General features: G+C 39.1%; 1 protein-coding gene across 1 annotated transcript in view; it reads left to right on the forward strand.

The window, feature by feature from the left end:
* Nucleotides 1-21966, forward strand: part of LOC142849038 (uncharacterized) — a 292085-nt gene that overhangs the window by 125608 nt on the left and 144511 nt on the right. The window contains exons 17-18 of the mRNA XM_075971155.1: nt 1976-2239; nt 6606-6804. Of these exons, the coding sequence (XP_075827270.1) occupies nt 1976-2239; nt 6606-6804 (463 nt within the window). The remainder of the gene's footprint in view (nt 1-1975; nt 2240-6605; nt 6805-21966) is intronic.

The following is a 21966-nucleotide window of genomic DNA, read 5'->3' on the forward strand; positions in this document are numbered from 1 at the left end:
TGTTTGGCATGGCTACCGATGCAAGCTAAACTCAAATATGTTCTTTTCCTTCCACGTCATCCTGGAAGTGGTTGAGATAAGTCATAAATACAAATGTAGGATGAATGCATAATTCACATTTTCTTGTTAAGTTAGTATAAATGTGTCATCTCTGTGAAGAACATACTTAACATCACTGTGGTTTGGGGCTTTATTATAATTTTAGGTTTTTGAGTGGTAGCATTTAAGATTGGAACCAGGGCCTTGCATATGGTAGACAAGTACTCTTTCACTTAGCTACATTCCCAATCCTTTCCCTGGTTTGATGAGGAAATTCAAGTCCATGTAAAGTCAAGTATTAAAAGAGAAGTAATTTACATAAACCCACCACAAACGTCATTGTGGGACTGTCATAGCTCATCCTATTCTTATGAGAAGCTTTGGTTTAGTACAAGGAGGGCCCTTGTTGTTACAGATAAATCCAGTGATGAAACCAAAGCACGTTTTACAGCATGGGTTCAGCTTGGTTTTTAAATCTTGGCTCTAACCAGGGCAGTGACACCATTCCTCCTCCTCCATTTAGTTCTTGTTCTCTTGTTAGAAATGTTACTCGAGGCCAGCTAGCCAAATGAAAAGTACAGCTTGATTAAGGATCTCTTGTGTCAATAATTTGTGCCTAATGTCTTTAGCTTTCCCATGGGCTGTTGTAGAAAATGGTAAATCTGGTTTAAATGAAATCTGATCCCGTTAATGGTTTAATAGCAGCTGCCACAGGGTTATGGTGTTTTCAACAGATGTCTCTGTTACATTTTATTCCTAAACTTAAGTCTTGGAGTGTTCATATAAATCATATAACTGCACATGTTTGGATAAATGTTTTGTGAAATAGTCTATGATAAGATATTTTACCATCAGTTTAAAACTATTCACATATGATTTTTTAAAGTAAATTATGCATATAAGTTTTATTAAATAAAAATCATTTATGTCTTCCTTTTTTACAATTTCTTTAAGATGAGTAATGAGCTTCATCTCTACACCTAAGAGCATGGCTTGGTCAGTGTGAAAATTGACCCATCATTGCCTGCTCCTATTTGTTTGGCTCCAATAGTGTCACTTTAGGTTAACAGTACTTACAAATCTACAAGGACTCTGTTTTCTTTTTCTTACAATAATAATTCAGTTAGCTTTTCTGGACTATGATGATTTGTTTGACTATTTTTTTGCAGGCAAGATTTGCTCTGGACAAAGCACTTGAGCTAGGTATCTGAATGACTCAGAAGATCTGAAATAGAGATGTGATATCATGGTTATGATGGGAGACAGAGATTGTTATGCGATTAGCCTGTTTCTGTGCTATGAACAGAAGACTTCAGGCATGGTAATTTAAAAAAGAATAGTTCTGTGGGTTTGTGGCTCTGTAGGCCAGACAATTCAAGATTGTGGTGACATCTGGTGAACGTTTTCTTATTGCATCGCATTATGGTGGAGGGCCCTGTGGCAAATGAGAAGTAACTGATTTAAATCTGTTATTCCCTTCATGCAAAGGCACTGATACTATTCTGAATGCCCCACTGTCATGACATCATCCAATCCTATCTCCTCAAGACTCTATCTCCACACACCACTAACACATGGATTAATGGATGCGGTTCATAGCACAGATATTTAATAAACACATCCAAACCTTAACACCAGCAGGCATATCAACTCAAACCAATAGGAAAGAAAATATAGTGTAGCATGTTAATTGCAATGCTACAAGCTTGATTCCTAAAATTTATCAAGCATGGAGTCACTGGCAGAGCCATGCTTTCATGGTTGTATGGCAGCTAAATTACCTGAAGCTAGATGACTTATTTGTAAATTCATCCAAGGGTAGGTATTTGAAGGCAGCAGGCGGTAACAGAACACGTTTCTTCAGTTTGAACTGTCTGTGGGTATTTCTGGAGTGAATAGCAACCTCTTGATGTTCTTCTGTCAATTATTTGGACAGGTACTTCCTCAAAGGAAATCCATGAGACCTGGCTTGTCCTTTTTGTTTGAACTCTTCCTTCTCCGTGGAACATGTGCTTCCAGTGACCTGGTCGTGGGCTGGGCAGCATTTCCCATGTGTGATAACAACTTTTGTCTAGTGGAAGGAAAATTCAAGTGTCCCCTTCTCCGAGGAAAGTATGACCAGAAACTGGACAGCTTTAGAAAAATTGAAGAATTGATTTGCCAAGATTTGGACCAGTGGCTGTGCAATTTGTATTTTAAGGTTTGCAATAATATGATTTTGTTTATTAATTTTTTGAGATTGGATTTGATATTTGTAGTACAGGCTATCTTCAAACTCTTGATTCTCATATCTCAGTCTTTTGAGTGTTACCAAGCTGGGATTCTAGGTATGTGATATGAGTTCATATCTGGGAAATAACATGAAGTATTTTCCCAAGCCACTTTTGCCTAACCATTAGCTTCCTTTATTGCAATTGCAAAATTAGTAAAGTTTCTTTAAAAAGGTAAGAGTAATTACATCAGATAACTGGTTTCTGATAATGCTCATTGATTAATACTTAGAAATAAAGAATTAAATTGTGAGTTTGTGGGGAAAATGAAAGAGAATTTAATACAGTCATGTTCATTGACTAAATCAGAACTCTTACCCAAGCCTCCTGGTTCTCTGCTGTTCACAATCTGTAAATTCACCCCATCACCCCATGAAAGGATAAGTTATTTCCTTATCCAAAGTACTGACCAAGCTTCCCTTGTGTGTTGGGAGTTGCCTGCGATAGGATACAGAAAAGATGAGGTGGGGCTTCTGCCTTCTGAATTATCGTTTCTGACAAGAAAGAAATACCAAGATCAACAGAAGTTGAGTGACCATGAGAGCACTGTCTCCCTTCATCACTCCACTCCCAAGCATGCTTTATGTCAAACTCAAATACTTAAAGCAAATAAACTTGGGCGTACATATTTGTATATGCTTAGTTTTTGTGCACTGCAGAACCTAGCCTTTTAACAACATGACAGTACATAAATTCACTGTAGGCAAACGTCATTATCCAGAGAAGAAAATGGTTGCATATGTTAAGAATAAAGTGTACCACCTATTTGTGGTCTATTTATTTTGTTTTCTGTGTCTAAACTTGTTGTTCTTAATTATAGTATTTTCCCAGGTTGACTTTATCATAAAGTGCAATGAAATTTGTTTTTTGCCTACACATCTAATTATCTACCACCTGTCTGTCTTTCTTTCTGTCTGCCCATCTACAGCTATCTATGTATCTATCTATCTATGTATTTATCTATGTATCTATCTATGTATCTATCTGTCTATGTATCTATCTATGTATCTATCTATCTATGTATCTATGTATCTATCTATCTATCTATCTATCTATCTATCTATCTATCTATCTATCTATCTATCTATCTATCTAATCTATCTTCTATCTGTCCATCCATCTATTTATCATCTATTTATCTACTTACTTACCTACTTAATTGCTGTACCTGGTAAAGATATTTCCAGGACATGTATTATTTTGGTCTTAGGTTTGAGAGTTTCCTGTATGTCTTGAGGGATTGCTTTTCTTTTACTTTTATATTTGTGGTGAAATTATCTAGCATTTTCTTTATAGGGAATCCCCTTATGGTATTATGCTGAAAAACCATGTTGGGGTTGTCTAGAGAACTGTTAGGGAGATAGTTCTAACCTAGATAAATGCCTTCCTAGCCATTGCATAAAGAGTGTTACCCCGAGATAGATCTGTCACTAAGATCCACAGGGAAAGAAATCCTCACCATTCTCTGAGAATTTGTACCAATTATTTTGTAGTGATGCTTCAAGTATTAGAGGTCACGTACAGCTCCTGCCAATGAGGAACATTGATTTATATAAGCTTGAAATAGAAGAGTGATGCAGGAGTGTAAAGAACTAAAAAAAAAAAAAAAGACAAAAATCAGCTTTACAATTGTAGTCTTAAACATTATACCATGAATCAAAATAAAATGAAAACTAAAATACAGTCACAGAAAAAAGTAAATTTTTATTATAGTTATTATGTGGAATCTGCAAATGTGCATGTGTGTGTATGTGTGTGTGCATGCGCACACATGCATGCACATACATACACATACATACATACACATACGTGCACACACATGCACACATGCTCACATTTGAATTTCGGTATTTCCTATAGTACTGTCTTATTTGACGTGATATCTCAGTAAAACCCAGAGCCTCTTCTTTCCACTAGACTAGCTGGCCAATGAGTCCTTAGAACTCACCTTTTTCTGCCTCCTGCTCTACCCTATCCATCTCTTTGCAGGCATGGGCTGCTCTACTTGGCTTTTATGTGGTGCTGGAGATCTGAACCCAGGAACTCACGATTGTGTCACAATGATCTCAACCAGTGAGCTATCTCCTCACCCATGGAACCTGTGATTTTTAGCTGACTTTTAAAACTTTCTTCTTTATTTCTTTCTTTTCCATCTCACTGTAGATAGATGTGGTGGAACTCAAGGCCTCACATATTCCAGGCAACCACACTACCACTGTGGGCTACACCAGGCTTTCATTTTCACATTAACTGGTACTTATAGCTCAGTATTCTATAAATTATAGCCTTGAAAGTTGGCACTCGATTCATAAAAATCAATTCATATAGTCCTGGTATTAATCATAAGATTATTTAGGTTGAGGGTAAATCAAGATTTAAAATCTCCAAGACAAAAAGTTGCTTATTAAACTATATTAAAATAATTTGGCTGGAGCTCAACCTACTTGTATTTAAATAGCATTTTCCCCCTTTTTAATTAAGTAAAACATAGTGAGGGAAAAGTAATGCTGTTACCCACAGTGCTTGTCAGGCCACTACATATGATACATAGATGTAATTAATCACCAATTCCACTACTTATTAGATAATGTTTGAACTGTTGCCTTCTAAATATCTAGTTGGGGAGGAAGTACACTTAACTGACAAGGATAATGACTTAGAATAAGGCCTATGATTTTTCTGACTGAGAGGAAAAGTAAGTGGGGATGAAGACACTTTGTCATAAAGATGCAAACAGGAAATTCTTATACAAAAGCTATGTGTTTCTTTACATAAACTTCCTTAATAGTTGGATTTTTCTGGTAGGAGTTTTCTCAAGAGCAAACTGCTAATTAGGGCTAGGGAGATCTCGGGAGGTAAGTGGCTTGCCTTGCCAGCTTGAGGTCCTGAGTTTGGATGCCTAGCACAAAACCAAACCGTACCCGAGACCAACTCCTCCCACCCCCTACCCCAAATCACATTTAGGACAGCATTTGTAAACCCAGACACTGGAGGAGGTGGGGTCAAAGAGGAGGGATCCTTGCAGCCCACTTGCCATCCATCCTTGCCATCTCCAGGTTCAGTAAGAGGCCCTGTCTCAAAAACATAAGTAGAGAGTGATGGAGGCAAAGCACATCAGCTTCTGACTTTCCCAGGCAGGTGCACACCCACCCACCACCAGCCCACCTCCCCACCAGCCCACTTCCCCACCTCCCCACCAGCCCACCTCCCCACCAGTCCACCTCCCCACCAGTCCACCTCCCCACCAGCCCACCTCCCCACCTCCCCACCTGCCTACCTCCTCACCTCCCCACCAGCCCACCTCCCCACCAACCCACCAATCCACCCACCACCAACCCACCAAACCACCCCCTACCAATTCACCAACCCACCCCCACCAACTCATCCCCCACCAATCGCCCCACCAACCTCCACCCCCACCACCAATCCACCAACCCTACAGAAGGTTTTGATCAAGTAGTGGATGGAAATAAAAAAAAAATAGCAGATGACATAAAAAAGCAAAAAGGATGATAGAACAGAAAAATGTTTTTACAATTTAGGCTTAGAGGAGATTAAAGAATCCAGGGTAATCCTCGCTTCCTTTTTCCTGCGGGGTCAGTGGGTGGGAGGAAAATGCTATGACACTGGCCAGACAAAGCCAGAGCTCATGACTTCACCCTGACCGCTATTGTTGTCCCTCGTCATTAGGGGCAGTAAGTGGAGCCCTCAGGAGAAGGCTGGCAAGCAGCTCTGATTTAGTCCAATTGCATGTGTGCAAGGCCTCAATAGGGGAGCTTGTGCAAGCGAGAAAGGCTGAAACCTTTTCCCAAAAAAGTCCTCCTCCCAGAGATACTCAGCACACTCAGTCTTTCCCTCGGCACTTTGTTATCTTAAACATGGGAAGAAAAAGTGCACAGTAAACACCCATCTCTTCACTCAGCACTGCTCTCTGTTCTTGTCTCTCTCTTGGCTTAGACTATTGTTTCTTGGAGATAATAAAAACCAAATGAATATTTGCTAGTTTCATCCCAATATGAAGTTTAGTCATGCAGTGCTTTCTTATAGGATATTAAAAATAAAAAAATTAAGGATATAAAGCACATGAGAGTATTTAAAGTGATTATGGAGATCATTTAACCTTTATAATTTAACCAGCCAAAATCCCTTAGAGTTTGGAAAAGTGAATTGTACTTTCAGATATCTCAAAATCCCCCATTGTTCTAGAGGAGTTTTAACTATATAGGTAATATTTGCAACTGTTTCCATTAGGTAATATTTGCAACTGTTTCCATTAACTGATTTATCTCTTAATAGGTAATTAAAACTCCTTTGCATTTGAGTGATCAAAAAAGCCATGAGAGCCACAGGCAGCTTTCTCCCGAACGTCCTGTGTGCTTAATGGTGGACGCAGAGAATGCAGAATTCGATTTGGATAATACAGCTGGCCCTTCAAAGAAAGAAGTCACAAGAAACACTCACGCTGCAATGGACAGCGCCATCCACTCTTCCCAGGGTCGGTTGACTTATTTTCTTCAGCATTCCAATATAGTGTTCTGAATTGTGTCACACTGAATAGAGCTAATTAAGAAGTGTTTATTTTCTAAGAAAGCATCTTCTAACCTGAGCCATATAGAGAGAATATAACCAATGACAAGAATCTTAGGTTTTACATCTTGTTGTCTATTATGCAAATAAGCATAAAACCATTTCCTTGACTTGAAACACAAACCATTCTCCACAACCCCATTGTTTGGTGACTGCTTTTTGGAGTTGTGGGGTTAATTGGCTTCTTTTGGGTCTCCTGTTTACAATTTCAGCTTTCTTGTATGTTTTTTTGAGAGTAGCAGCCCAACATGTGAGTCTAAAAGATAAAGTGTTCGCAGGGCAGAGTTCACAAGTAGTATAGTTTATGCTGTAGGGCTTCATTTTTGAAGATTGGTTTTATCAAACATTAGTTCTATCAAGTTTTTCAATATTCAATTTTCAGAAGAGCCTTATTTGAAATTATCTTTTGCAGCAAAAAGTCATTACCCATTACCTTTTAGTTATAACTTTTAGGTTTTAGTCATGTGTTTCTGTAAATGGATGGATACTCTAACAGTAAATAGCATCAGCCCACCCGACAGATGGGATAGACGGGAAGCTAGTGCAGAAGTAGCAGTCACAGCATCATGGCAAGGAGTGGCGCTCTTACGAATTACTAGTAACAAACTCTGTGGTGAGCATTTTCTTTGAAATTATCAATTGGTTTAATTATACAGTAAAGAAAATAACATAACATGTACTGATACTCCATCTTTTATTCTGGCAGTTTTGTTTTGCTGTATTTCCTTTATATAATTTCTTTTTATTTCACCCTTTTCCTCTTCCATGTCCTCCTCTTCCTCTGAGTGTTTGTGCTGCATATGTGTGTGTGTGGTTGGATATACATGTGTGTATGTGTGGGTATGTATGTTTGTATGCATGCATGCGTATGTGGGGGTATGCATGCATATGTGTGTATGCATGCATGTTGGGGTTACACTTGTGTGTGTGTATGTGTGTGTGTAGGCATGCCATGGAAGCCAGAAATCAACACTGTGTATCACAGATGACTCTCCCATTATTATTATAATATAATATAATTATTATTGTTATTATTGTGGTTTTTGCGACAAGATTTCTCTGTGTAATAGCCCTACTGTCCTAGAACTCACTTTATAGAGCAGGTTGGCCTTGAACTCACATGGTTCTGCCTCCCTCTGCTTCCCAAATGCTGGGATTAAAGGTATGTGCTACCACTGCCCAATTTCCACCTTATTTTTTGAGGCAGGGTGTCTCCTTGATTACACTCAACTGGCTGGTTTGCAGTGAGCTCAGAGATCCTTCTGTCTCTGCCTCCCTCAGCATTGAGATTACAGACACCTGCCACCACATCTAGTTCTGTTTTTAATGTGTGTCCTGGGGAATCAGATGAAGGGTCTTAGATTTCTGGGGTCAGTACTTTTCCACTGAGACAAGAGCTAACAGGTTGAGAAGAGAAATAGAATGCAGGGAGGAAATAGGTTCCAGGTCAAACTGCAAGTGACTAGATTCAATGAAGGAGGGAGGGGATGTAGAGACAAAGCAAAGCTCTGAGAGAGCAGAGAGAGGAGAGAGAGGAGAGAGAGAGAGGAGAGAGAGAGAGAGAGCAAGAGAGAGAGAGAGAGAGAGAGAGAGAGAGAGAGAGAGAGAGAGAGAGAGAGAGAGCATTTAGCTCTGGGAAATGGGCCACGATTCTGGAATAGGAAGCTGGAACTTCTCCATTATGATCAAACTGGCCGCATGATTCCACTTTGTGGGTCACCTCTGCCTTGCTGAGTTTTTGCTTGTTTTTTTTTTTTTTGTTGTTGTTGTTGCTTGTTTTGTTTTGTTTTGTTTTCTTTTGATTAGTTGATTAGTTGGCAACTTCAAACTTCTCAAGAAGTGGTAAACACCTGTTAAGTCATGTTTAGAACTTTTTACTTCCTTAGGAGTGACGTCATATTGGGCAGAGCAGGACTCCGCCGACTGCTAGGTTTAAGTCATGGTTTGCTCCTCTCAAGCTGAGGTTGAGCATGAGCCTTGGACTTTCTTATCCCTCTCTGATATTTTGCTTGCTTGTGACTTAGCTGACATCATCAGTTAAGGACCACTGAAATGCCACTCTCTAGAATCCTATGGACCTGAAAATATTACATTAAAACTTTACACAAAGAATATATAAAGGTCAAATTCAATAATACTGACCTTAAATATTATTGAAGATAAATTAGGGCCCAGGTATATATTGAATCATGTAATAAATTCTACAACTATAAAGCAATTGGAACTAAGCGTATAATTTACACCCTTAGAACTTGCATTTAATTTACTTGTAACAGGAAAGAGCATCTTGGGCTGTTTTGGGGAGCTAAAAAGTAGATGTGATCATCCTCAAAATGCAATTGTAAGCTGAGTGCAAGCATTCTGTATTGGGATGTAAAAGATTTAGGCCTCTAATGTTTTTTGTTTGTTTTTTGGAGGTGTTTGTATCTTGGTGTCTCTGCCCTTAAGAGTGCACTGGTGGCTATGGGTGATGGAGAAAGCACTTTTGGTATCACCAAAGAGCTCTGTAATCTCCTGGTATTTAAAATTTCTGGGCTCTCTGTAGAATCTAGCCAACCTGAAGACACTCCCTAGACACAGCCTCTTAACCAACTGCCCCCAGAGCTGCAAGAAACAAAGCCTTTTTTTCAGAGATATCCCGTCCGTACAGTTCTAGTGGAGCCACAGGAAATGGACTGTGACACTGGAAATGTGAGATGTTGAAAAGAGAGACATTGTCAGAGCTTCTCCCGATGGGGGAAGATCATCACCCAAAGAAAAATAAAGCAAGAAACAGAAAGGGGAGGATTGTGACGTCATTGGACTAAAAAGAGAAAGTATGCCATTGATGTTGCTTGAATATCAAGTTCAAAGGGTCAACTCTGAAGTCACTGAACCCTGTAAAATATGTGCACTTGTAGAATGTATTACTTTTTAAAAATGTTTTAGTATAACATAGTCTTATTTTAGAATTCTTAACTTTTAATATGGTGGGTTATGACTTAAATAATGATATTTCCTTCCACTGATATTTTATTCTAGTTTTAAGATACTGAGTAGAAGATTAAAAGTAATTACTTTTGGGCCATTTTTCACCAGATACTTTTTGCTTTTTCCTCTTTCCTGGGACAATGTGGGTACATTCCCTAGATGAGCCACACCATGCTATGAACTTGACTTTTAGTGCGCTACCCCCAGCTCTCCTCAAAGAGGACAGGTGCACCCTGGGAAAGAAGAACACCAACACATTCTGTATGCAAATGCAATACACACCGAAAGAGAGAATTTCTTAGGCTTTGCTTTAGAAAAACCTGATTATTGTTTTGCTTTTCTCTGAGCTCAGAGACTAATGTAAGTTTCATGTTCAAAGGTGGTAGAAGGGCTGTCTCCTTCTGTCATGAACAGATTTATACAAAACCAGAACACAAAAAATCCTCCTAGTACATATTTCCTCTATTGCTTGATTTTATTTATTTTTCTTGGAAGCTCCTCAGCTTATTATTAGTGGTTAATATCTCCCAGGGGCTTGTATTCTGTTCTATCAGGGCTGTGATACAGTGTGCTGTTTGTTGCCACTGATGTGTTACTAAGAGAGTTAATAATGGGTAAACAAACACAACATGTGGTAATTCATTTCAAATTAAAACTTTATTGAACTCTGGCTTGATGACTTTCTGGCTAGTTACAACTAAAAGAAGGAAAGTAGGGAAGTTGGGACCACGTGGTATGCTTATGGACATGAAATTTCTACCTGAAAAAAAATGTATCTATGATCTTCAACAAGCTGTCTTGTATTGGTAGGTTCCATATGCAATTTGTCAAATCTACTATTCTGTCTCCAAATCATAAGGAAGTGGCTTTCATGTCCCTTGCAAGTGTGTCTGCACTCTTTCCCAAAAGGATTTTGCACAGAGTTCATGGTTGATGTTTTCAACATGTAACTCCATGGATGCCTGGGAGCAGGAAATATTTATAAAGTGCTGGAAGAAAATATCGACGGCATAACTTTTGTGATTTCCATCTTCCAAGTTGTTTTACTTTTTAGGCTTACCACTAGAGAAATGGTGATTGTGTTTGACAATTTGTTTTGCATATGGACGTCTTGCAAGAACAACAGTTCCTGGCAAGGTCTGTGGATGCTTTGTGATTCTGAATGCAAGAGAGTTTTATTGTGCAGTCACAATGAACAAACCTCGCTGCTACATGTTGTGGGATTGTTAGCCCAAAGTGTCCATCTCTTGACCTTCAGAGGTTTACTGGAGGCTTTTTGCTCCATTATGATACAAACATGTCTACACAGCCAGTAGGAAGCATGGATTCTTTCAGTATCTTTTCCATAAAGAGTCAGCAATCTTCTGGGGCAGAATCCAGACCCAGAGAAGGAGCAAGTGCAGCTAGTAAATAGCTGTTAAGTTGGAAAATGAGAGAACTATTGTGAGAAATGTGTGCTGTGAGGCATCATAGTTGTCCTCTGTCCCAGTTAGCTACAGACCTCCTTGAGCATACTATAAAAGACAACTGGATTTTTATTAGATATTAGATGAGGCAAAGGTCTCATCTATCTATCTATCTATCTATCTATCTATCTATCTATCTATCACCTATCTATCATCTATCTATCTATCTATCTATCTATCTATCTATCTATCTATCTATCTATCTATCAATCATCTATCTACCATCTTTCTATCCATCTATTATCTATCTATTATCTATCTATCTATCCATCTATCTACCTATCCATCTATCATCTATCTATCTATCTATCTATCTATCTATCTATCTATCAATCATCTATCCACCATCTATCTATCCATCTATTATCTATCTATCTATCATCTATCTATCTATCCATTCATCTATCTATCTATCTATCTATCTATCTATCTACTATCTATCATTCATCTGTCTATCTATCTATCATCTATCTATATAGCTAGCTAGCTAGCTAGCTAGCTAGCTATCATCTATCTTTCTCCCCCTCCTAACACTTCCCTATCAATTCCTATAAACCACATCACCTAGAAGAGAAAACAAAGAACCCTTTGTTGATTATAATAGAGTCTATGACATCAGAAGACCAGAATTAGGATTTTTTCATTTTACAGTGATAGAGAAACCTTAAGTGGTCAGTAGAAATTTTCTATCCAGTACTGAGTTGCTATTTTCCCAGCCTAGTGATGGATAGCATGGTTCTCTCACCTGACAGTGGACAACAGCATGGAGCAAGAGCTGTAGTCAGCCACATGGTCACAAGGAGACACTGACAGCAAGAGCTGTAGTCAGCCACATGGTCACAAGGAGACACTGCCAGACCCTAGGTCTCTTAAATTCACTTTCTAAAGGGTATTTTTAACTTCAGCTGGATTTCCCAGTGCATAACCCTATCATCAATCCTGGAGGAGCTATCTTGCATGGTGTCCCCCACACTGTACATGACAAGTGTGTGATAGTATGTAGGCTTTCTATTTAAAAACAGACCACGGACGGAGCACGAGCAAGAAACTCAGGACCACGAGGGGTGCACCCACACACTGAGACAATGGGGATGTTCTACTGGGAACTCACCAAGGCCAGCTGACCTGGGTCTGAAAAAGCATGGGATAAACCCGGACTATCTGAACATAGCAGACAATGAGGACTACTGAGAACTCAAGAACAATCGCAGTGGGTTTTTTGATCCTACTGCACATACTGGCTTTGTGGGAGCCTAGGCAGTTTGGATGCTCACCTTACTAGACCTGGATAGAGGTGGGCGGTCCTTGGGCTTCCCACAGGTCAGGGAACCCTGATTGCTCTTTGAGCAGATGAGGGAGGGGGACTTGATCAGGGGAGGGGGAGGGAAATGGGAAGCGGTTGCGGGGAGGAGGCAGAAATCCTTAATAAATAAATAAATTTAAAAAAAAAAGAAAAAAAACCAGACCACCTAACCTGGCTGGAATAGGAGGGGTTGCCACAGTCAAAAACAGCCCTAGTGAGCATTAACTCATATAAAAATTGAGTAGTACCAAGCAGACATTTCCTACAGCAACAGTTTAACAGACTTAGTGAAGCCGTAAATTGTGTCCACATATTAGTGTCCCGTGGAGCAGTTACCATTTTTCCCGTCTTTATTTGCTTGTTTGCTTGTTTGTTTGTTTGTTTTGCAACAGTGTATGGTGAAGCTGGCCAGGCTGATCTTGAACTCACTATGCAGTTGAAGATGACCTTCAGCTTCTGATTTTCCTGCTTCCCCTTTGGAGCACGAGGGTTACAAGTGTGCACCCACGCCGGGTTTAAATGGTACCTTGGGTTGAATTGAGGCATTGTGTTTGCTAGGCAAAGACTATCCCAGTGGTGTCCCACCTCTGTATCTCATTGGCAGTTTTTAATTGTGCTTTTAGTTTTCTTAATACCAAGTTTTTCTGACAAGTCCTTTCAGGAATATGCTCACTGCAAATATTTTCTCCTCACCTGCCTTTTGACCTTGCTGCTTTTTTCATCCCGTCTTTCATAAAATGAGCCTCCTGGATTTTGATTAAGTCCTGTCCATCAGGCAAAGTCGATTAAGCTTTTCGTGTCATGTCTTCAAACTCTGCCTTGCTTCCGTTCAGAAGACTTTCCGTTTTCTTCTGAAAGTTTAGATGGATGATTCATTTGAAGTTTGGTTTTTGAATTAGGTACATAGTTGAGATCAACTAGGCGGGGGGAGGGGTGTTCTTTGCACAGGAAAGTCAACTTCTAATATCCTTTGCAGACAGACTTCTTATAAGGTTGAGTTGCCTTTGCATGCTGGTCAAAAATCACCTGACCAACTTCTTTAAATGGCTGCTAAAATTCTTTGTCATTTCTAATGAGTACAGAAATCCTCAAGATTCCTGTTTAATCCCAATGACTTACTCCTTCCTTGGTCTTAAGCCCTGAAGAAAGACTTGACACTTATTTTTGAAGTTATTTTCTTCAATTTCTTTGTCGGTGGTTTATTATAATACTAGAACTTTAAAAATCAATCAGTTATACATTTATTCTTTCATTTAAAAACTGTATTTTTCCTTTGCTTCCTTTGCTTTCTTCTTTCTTTTCTTCCTTTTTCTTATTTCAGGGCCTTTCTAGGTAGCTCTGTGGGAGGACTGTGCCCGGTTGTCTGTCCAACAGAAAACAGTAAGAGGACAAACAGCTCAAAGCACTAGCAGTGGGAGAAGCAGAAGCACAGCAAGGACACTCCCCATTGAGCGGAACATCCTTTATCTGCATGCTCAGGAAGCAAGAGCTAACAGGTCAGGAGAGTTACCAGGGTTAGCTGTCTTCCCTGTGACAAGCAATAGCTTCTGAGTGGTGGGGTCAAGTTTCTGTAGCTGGTTTCAACTAGATCTCCATGTTACATTGTGAAAGTTCCAGTCCACAATTGATACTGAGCTTAGATAAGACACAGTTATTGTTTATTATTGTTATTATTGTTTCTTCAATTTATAGTCTCACTATATGGTTTGTGCTGGCCTTGAATTAACAATCCTCTTGTCTAAGTCTCCTAGAATTTCTTGAAGAAATTAGTTATCTGTATCATATATGTGTATATGATGTAGATGTGTATATATAATGCTTATATATTAATCTTCCTCCCTCCCTCTCTCTCTCTCCCTCACTCTCTCTCTGTATATATGTGTGTGTGTGTGTATGTGTGTATGTATATACATATATATATGTGTATATACACACACAAACAATAATTTGTCAATTGTTACCCCATTGCTGTGGAAGAATCCTGAAATCATGAATCTTAAACTTGAAAACAGTCCACAGGATTTTGCTGGTGACAGTTGGAGCTGAGCTTAGGGACACACGGTCTGAGATAGTTCCAGGTTACAGACAACCATCACCACTGCAGAGAGCTTCCAAAGAAAGAGCACGTCTACATGGGATAGCCATAATTGGAAGTATTTTTGAATGACTACTTAGAAATCCCATTTGTTGAAACTTTGAAGTAAATGCTAGACTCCACGGCATTTGGTCTGGAGTATTATTTTGTCTTCAGATAGCATCCATAGATTCAAATCCTTCATCTGAGTACAAAACTGAGCCTCAGGGAACCACAGTATGTTTCAAAGTAATTAATCTGCATAAAGAGCTAATTACCTGCATTTTAAAATGTCTCTTCTTAAGATATGGAAATGCACGAAATATTATAAGTCACAGAAAAGCTTCAAAATTCTTTAATTTAGATCCCCCTTTTTATAAGCAGCAATTGATAATTTCTTCTTCCTATCCCCACACCCTCTTGCCTATTTCATTCCCCTCTTCTTGCTTTAAGCATTGATGTTGGCACTGTTTAGGTTTCTTTGCAAACAGAACAAGCTGTAACGCGAAACTCCCTAAACAAACTTAGTTGAGCAAATTCTTCTCAGTTGGAGCTGACATAGCTCTCCTACCATTAGTGGATTGTGTAAAAAAAAAAAAAAGAAAAAAAATCATGGTAATTTGTTTTCATCTTGAGCTTATATTCTGCGGCTCTTCACCATCCCTCACAGCCTTTCACGTGTGATCCACTTCCCTCTCTAAGCCGTGTCTGAAACCTGCTGGTGCTGAGAATGCTTGAAGCTGACCCGCAGGCCCACAGGTCCGTAGATTGGTTTTGACAGGACTGTGGTGCTGAGCCCTGCCTGGGCCCACAGTGATGCTAGCTGACAGCCTCTCACTGCTCCTGGAAGGAGGGAACATGTGGAAAGAATTGCTCTTTCACATTTCCCAGTTTATCATTTCCTCTGCAGGGCAGCCCCTGACCCTTCCAGGGATCCTGACACCCATACAGGAAGTGTTCCCACTGATGTAAAGGAGTGGAGAAGCCGTTAATGCTAAGAGCAGAGGGAAGAGGGCGTGTCAAAAAGATGTGAGGGACAGAGAGATGGGAAGGCCTTAAAACGTTTCCAGCAGGTTAGACTGCGCTGTATTCTTTCCTGTGAGCAGTGCCCACAGATCTGCTGCTGTTCAAGGAGTCGAAACTTTGTAGGGGAGCTACTGTAGGACCCCTCCTTCCTCCCCTTGTTTCATCTGAAAAGTAGAAGTGGCGATAAAAACAGATGTGTCACATGCAAATTATGAAAACCAAGGTCGGAGGAAGAGAAGCAGATAGATGTCTGTTCCCCTACTTTAAGACATGGGGTGTGTGTTTTCAATTACAGAGTGGGGGTTAGAGTCACCACATAACACAGCTTGACATTTCAGACCTGTTTCTATGCTCAGTGTTTTGTGTGGCCTCATGCATCCTCCCTGTTGATCAAACAGTCCGGCAAAGGAACACCAGGGCTGAGGGCTGGATTGTCAGCCACACTACTTGCACATTCCTTTTTCGGGCATGGCCATAGTCCACCCCCAAACTCCAGATCATCTGTGTTTCAGCAGTGACGCAGGAACTCAGTTTTGAAAGCACAGGCATGCATCATTTAACAACAGGATTATGTTCTGAGAGATGGACTGCTAGACAATTTTGTCATTGTGGGAATGGTAGAGTGTGTTTGCATGGACCAAGATGGTTGAGCCCCGACACATCTGGGCAGTGAGGGAGAGTGTATTGCTTTTAGTGCTGGTCACTTACCGAAGGTTTGTTACGTGGTACATTTTTAAATATTTGGAAATATTTTTCCAGGATATGTATTTGTCTAAAAGCACTCTTTAATTAAGGGACAATATTTCACTTTTCCTGTTCCACTCTCTGATTCTGTTTTATGGATATGTATTTTATATATATATATATATGTATATATATATTCCTTAATCTTTTCAGATGAGTATGCTCACTATACAAGCATGTTGTATATATACATATACATTAATATATATTCAACAATCATTCATAAAGACATATTCTCATTTGTCTTCTGTCAATTTCTCTCATTTAGTCTGTGCTTCAGAATCACACGAATGTCTAAAGCAGTAACATACAAGTAGATAAAGGCAATAGATCACTAGGCTGTGGTTCTTTGCTGAACACGAGCCACTGAGATGGACCTATCAGTATAAGAAAATGAGAACACTTTGAAATAGCCTCAGGAGCAGCGGTGTAGGCAGGGAGAGTTATCGTGGTGCTTTGATGGGACTCACTCATCTCTGTCCCCACTATTTAATCTGAGGTTCCCAGGAGTGCTGATAGCTGAACACAGACAAAAGTTGAAATAAGGAGCTGTAGGGATAAAATATACTTTCTGTCTACTTTTGCTGACCTATGAGTCATGATGAGCCAAACCAAGACTGGCTGATGAGGATCTGCCTCTGAGACATGACAAAGTGGCTGCCAGTCCGATGGACCTTGCAGTAGCTATGATTTGTTTCACGGAAGCTTTTAGTTCAGGCTCTTGTTGTAGCCCACAGAAGGTAGCATCTCCTTTGGCCAGCTCTGTTCTTCCAAAAAAGATGAATGAAAGATAGAGGGGACTGGGAGACATGAAGAAGGCGATAAACTTTTTATTTATCTACTTGTCTGTCTTGGGCAGTGGTCTTACAAGATTTCACTCCTTAATATATGCAATGTCAACTTAATTTATGCAAGTATATTTTATGATTATTGTGCAATGACTAAATCACCCAATAGGTCATTTACTGTCACCATCATCTACATGGAGTGTACACGTGTGATATCAGTTTTGAATATCTGTGTTTTACCACGTTGAATCAGTTGGACACGCCTTGCTTCCATTCCAGGCCTTTTAGTCTTCATTTCTTTAAAATAATCATTTTCTTCAGTAACGTGTGGTATTATAAATCTTGTTCTGATCATCAGATATGGTTTCTGAAACCCATAAGAGAAAGTCTAGTGCATTCTACATATGCTAATGTCTGAGGCTCTTCCATTTTTCTTTATTCCTTCCAGGTACCTCATGGTTCCTTCACCTCCACCTCCATTCTCTTTATGTTTTAATGTCAAGGGTAGATATTTTAGTGACATTTCCCCCTTTCATTTTCCATTGATCTGAGTGTTTTTTCTCCATTATCACATAAGATTTAATGGCAGTTGTCACATAAGATTTTGTGGCTGAGAAAATTGCAATTAGAATTTGAAAGATACTGAATTATTGCAATCTTCGTGATTCAATTGTTGCTTCTTGGTGTCCTACTGGGGAATTTCTGAGGATGGCAAAGAGAATGAAGAGCTTCCATAGGTGAGCTACCTGTGTGTATGGTTGTAGAAGTTTTCTCTGGTCTCATGCTAAGAGCTACCTGTCAGACACTTGTAGTGGGGTCCTTTATGTTGGTGCCACTTGGAAATATGTGGTCTTTCAGCGAGAGAAATGCCTCAGGAAGCAGAAAAGAAAGTGTCAGTCAGGAGTCTGTGCTGTGGGAACACATTCTGCTCCTCCAGCCAATAGCCATTGAGATACCAGCCGACTTGTGCATGATCTCTGGTACTTGGAAAGCAGCTGTGAAGTGTGTGCTTGCTCTCTTGCTTCCAGCTGCTAGACTCTGTTTCTGTTTGTGCAGAGGACTGTTATCTAGGACCGTGATCTGTAAGTTTTTCCCTTAAATAAATAACCCTTTTATAATTCAAAATTCTGAACTGGTGTGGGATTAGTTTGTGATTTCCATCTTCAATTCTGGGACGTCCTTGCCCAGGACTCAGAGCAACTTCTCTTGAGTAAAGAAGTAGGCAAGTACCCTTGAAGACTTTCTCTTTGGTCTACAGATTACTTCTAAGAGTGTAGTTTAACTGATGATTGCCTAGCACTTTTTCTTCTTTTTGTTTTGATTTCTAATTCAAATTTGTTGTGCTCGTCTATTGGTCACAGGAGGTTGAGTGTTGACAGGTGCTCAGGAATCCACCCCGTTGTTATTCCGGCAGACTTCTGTAATGCTAGGTAAACACCTTGTTAAACTGGGCTATCAGTCTACAACTTTATCGATTAATCTTTCTAGTTTTCCAGTGTCACCAGTAACTTAAGTAGGTAAGATAATTCTATTCCAAACTGTTTTGAATGTGCTAATTCCACGGGAAGTATTAATGATGATAACCAGGAAAAGCTCACAAGTGTGTATTAAAATTTTTGGATTCTTTTGTTGTATGTAAAATGGAGAGTTTATTATTTTTAAGACTAAAGGAGAGAAAAAAAGGTAATTTTCATAAAGGGTTAGAATCTTCTTATGTATGGCAACATTGGGAAATGTTTGAAGGATATTCTTTAAAAGAATAAGAAAGTATATACATTTCTTTATTATGACAGTAGTTTCACAGATAACGTATTGTGCATGAATATTTTATAATCTTAAGAATGAAAATGACTCAAATATTTGTAATGTGTTGTAGACTTTCTCTGCTGGCCATAAAGTTCATGAGCAACTTGAATTAAATAAATAATATGTGTAAATATCTTTACAAACTGAAATCTATTTTATAGATATATGTTCTTCTTACCTGACTGGGTGCAAATGTTCATAAATGTCACTCAAGTGTGCTTTGTGTGCCAACCTATGTGGGAAAATGTGAGCTTGTTGATTGAGACAGATTGAATTTAAGGTGACTTATTTGTATTCTTTCTTCTGGTTACATTAAAGTATTGTTTGAATATTAAAATCATTAGACCTTTTCACATTAGATACAGCCCATCCGTTACTAATCACTTTGGGTGTTAGGGAGACTAACATAGGTTTAAACACTCAGTCCACCATAACTTTTTAATTTAATTTAATTTTTAAAGATTTGGTGTGTGCTTGTGTGTGTGTGTATGTGTGTTGGTGTGTGTTGCAGGAGGGTGTGCCCACCCAAGTGTATGGCTATTAGCAGAGACCAGAAGAGGGCATTAGATCCCTTGGAACTGGAATTACAGTTGGTTGCATACTGGGAACTTGGGTTCTCTGCAAGAGCAGCAATCCCTGAACTGCTGAGCCACCTGTCCCTCTCCAATTCTTAAACCAATTTCCTCCTGAAAGACAAGAAAGTTGTTTGTTTCTTAACACTGTGCCACCTGCTGCCATGCTTATATTGGAAGCCTCCTTGCAGCTACCATTTATTGGGTCAAATCACGCTACCAGCACAGAGTGCTGTCAACTCTTCCTTGTGTTTATAGAAACCCTAATTTATTTGCTGTGCCAATTTTCAGTTAGATGTTTGACGGCAGTTTTGAATCCCGTTAAGCCATTTGTTGACTTGACCAGCACTTTTCTAAAATTTGGAGCCACTATTTTTGAAGCCAGTAAACACATTAGTATCAGGATTTTGGCCTGTGGCTGGCTGCTATGGTCATTGTAACACGCTGCTAAGAATTTGTAGTTTGCTGTTTATTTCTGGCCTTTAAACTGTTCATTTGTCCTGTGAACTAGATTATGTGCTTCCGACTGTCAGTTAGCTGAATGCATTTCAAGTCAATTTACTAAAATCGTCACTGTTAAGCGGTATATTTGGGCAGAGTTGACACCTTTGACATTTTCTAAAATGGCAAAAATGGCTGTATTTAAGGCTATGATTTATGAATGTTGTGTGCCTCCAGAACCTCCATCTCATTCTAGATTTTAGCCTCACTGCCAAAACTCCTTTCACGAACTGCTGGAGGGGCAACTAATTCATGCTGCAGGATCACACAGTTCATGACAGATGGACAGACAGACATTTATACAAACCCCAAATCTTAGTAGTGATGCAAAACAGTGACCTTATTGCTTCTTGTGATTGCCTTAACTCACAAGAGTAGAACTGGGGCAGGGGCACAGAGAACACAGAATGAATGGGGAAGAAGAAATAGGATCGATGGGGCAGATTGGCCTTTAGGAAACAAGCATGCGTCCTTTGGCATAAATACGAGGCTCAAGTTGCTATGGTTAAAAAAAGTATTTTGAGCCTTCAGTTGTCTTCTAGATTGCTGGCCTCTGTTAAAAACTTCTTAAAATAATAGATAGGTTTAATTCCTCAAGCTAAAGAAAAATTATGTCATCTTAAAGATTTGCCTTATTTATTATCTAGATGGGACCTGACTGTGGAAGGAAACGGCGGCAGACCTCATGTACTGCAAGTTTTAAATGTACCAGGCTAAGGTTTACTTAATTGGAACCTCCAGGCAATAAAGGAGCCCTTTTTAAAATTCTGTGATTCTTAATATGCTAAATAATGCAAAGCCTCCCTCTTGAAGCATGGGACACACATCTGGCAGCTTCACGTTTAAATTACAGGGGGAAAAACGCCTCACTTCAGCTGTAATTTTCTCTAAGAAAAGAATAGGAAATGTAATACAACCAAATTTAATTTCTGCTTAGATCTCCATCTTGTCTAATCGCAGGCCTTTTTCCCTTTGTATTTATATTTTACACACACTTTCTGTACGTTTTATTAATCTTTAATTTGAGATGCTTCTCGGCGTTAGAGAGCTTGAGAAACCGTGGTGGGCTTTACTTAGTGAATTGTTTTGAAAAATCTGTCGGATTTCAAGCAATAAAAACAATAGGGTAGAAAATAAAGGGGAAATGGAATTTCAGAGACCCATAAAAATGTTTCTGACAAGAAATGAGCATTTTTCAGTGGGCTTCCCTCTCAAGGTTTCTTTTTATATATTTATTTATTTTCTCCAGTATTAATGTTTTCTCTGCTTTGTCATTCGCTGGCTGTTTTTCATGCAAAAGTTATTATGAGCAGCATTCTTTCTTTGTATTTCTCCAAAGGACAGTGTCAGATCCTTGATTAATTTTGCAAAGGTCATTTGGAAAAACCATTAAAAAACATGCCAAGTAAAAAGATTAGCATACAGGGAGAAAATGCACTTTCATAAACATATGCATTTATATACAGAGAGGGTACTGTGATATTATACAATTTTGACAAGTGTTTTCCTTGTGTTCCTCATGTATTATTAAAAATATGACTGTTCCATTTATTTTGTCTGGGTGACACCAGCTGACATACTCTAAAGGCATCTGCGGGTTAATGTTACTTGTAAACATTTTATCTTTTTTTTTTCTCAACGTAAGAGGGTGTGATCATTAAGTTGAATGCTGTTCCATAAAAGAAAGGGGACTTGCAAAATAATTAACCTAAATTTGTATTATTAACACATAAAATGGACCATAGGTAGCTCAGACAAGGACATGTATTCATTTCAATCTTTTAATTAAGATATTAAACAATTTTTCCATTTCTGGTTTT

The sequence above is a fragment of the Microtus pennsylvanicus genome, chromosome 4 (genome assembly GCF_037038515.1).
Source record: "Microtus pennsylvanicus isolate mMicPen1 chromosome 4, mMicPen1.hap1, whole genome shotgun sequence".
NCBI lineage: Eukaryota > Metazoa > Chordata > Mammalia > Rodentia > Cricetidae > Microtus > Microtus pennsylvanicus.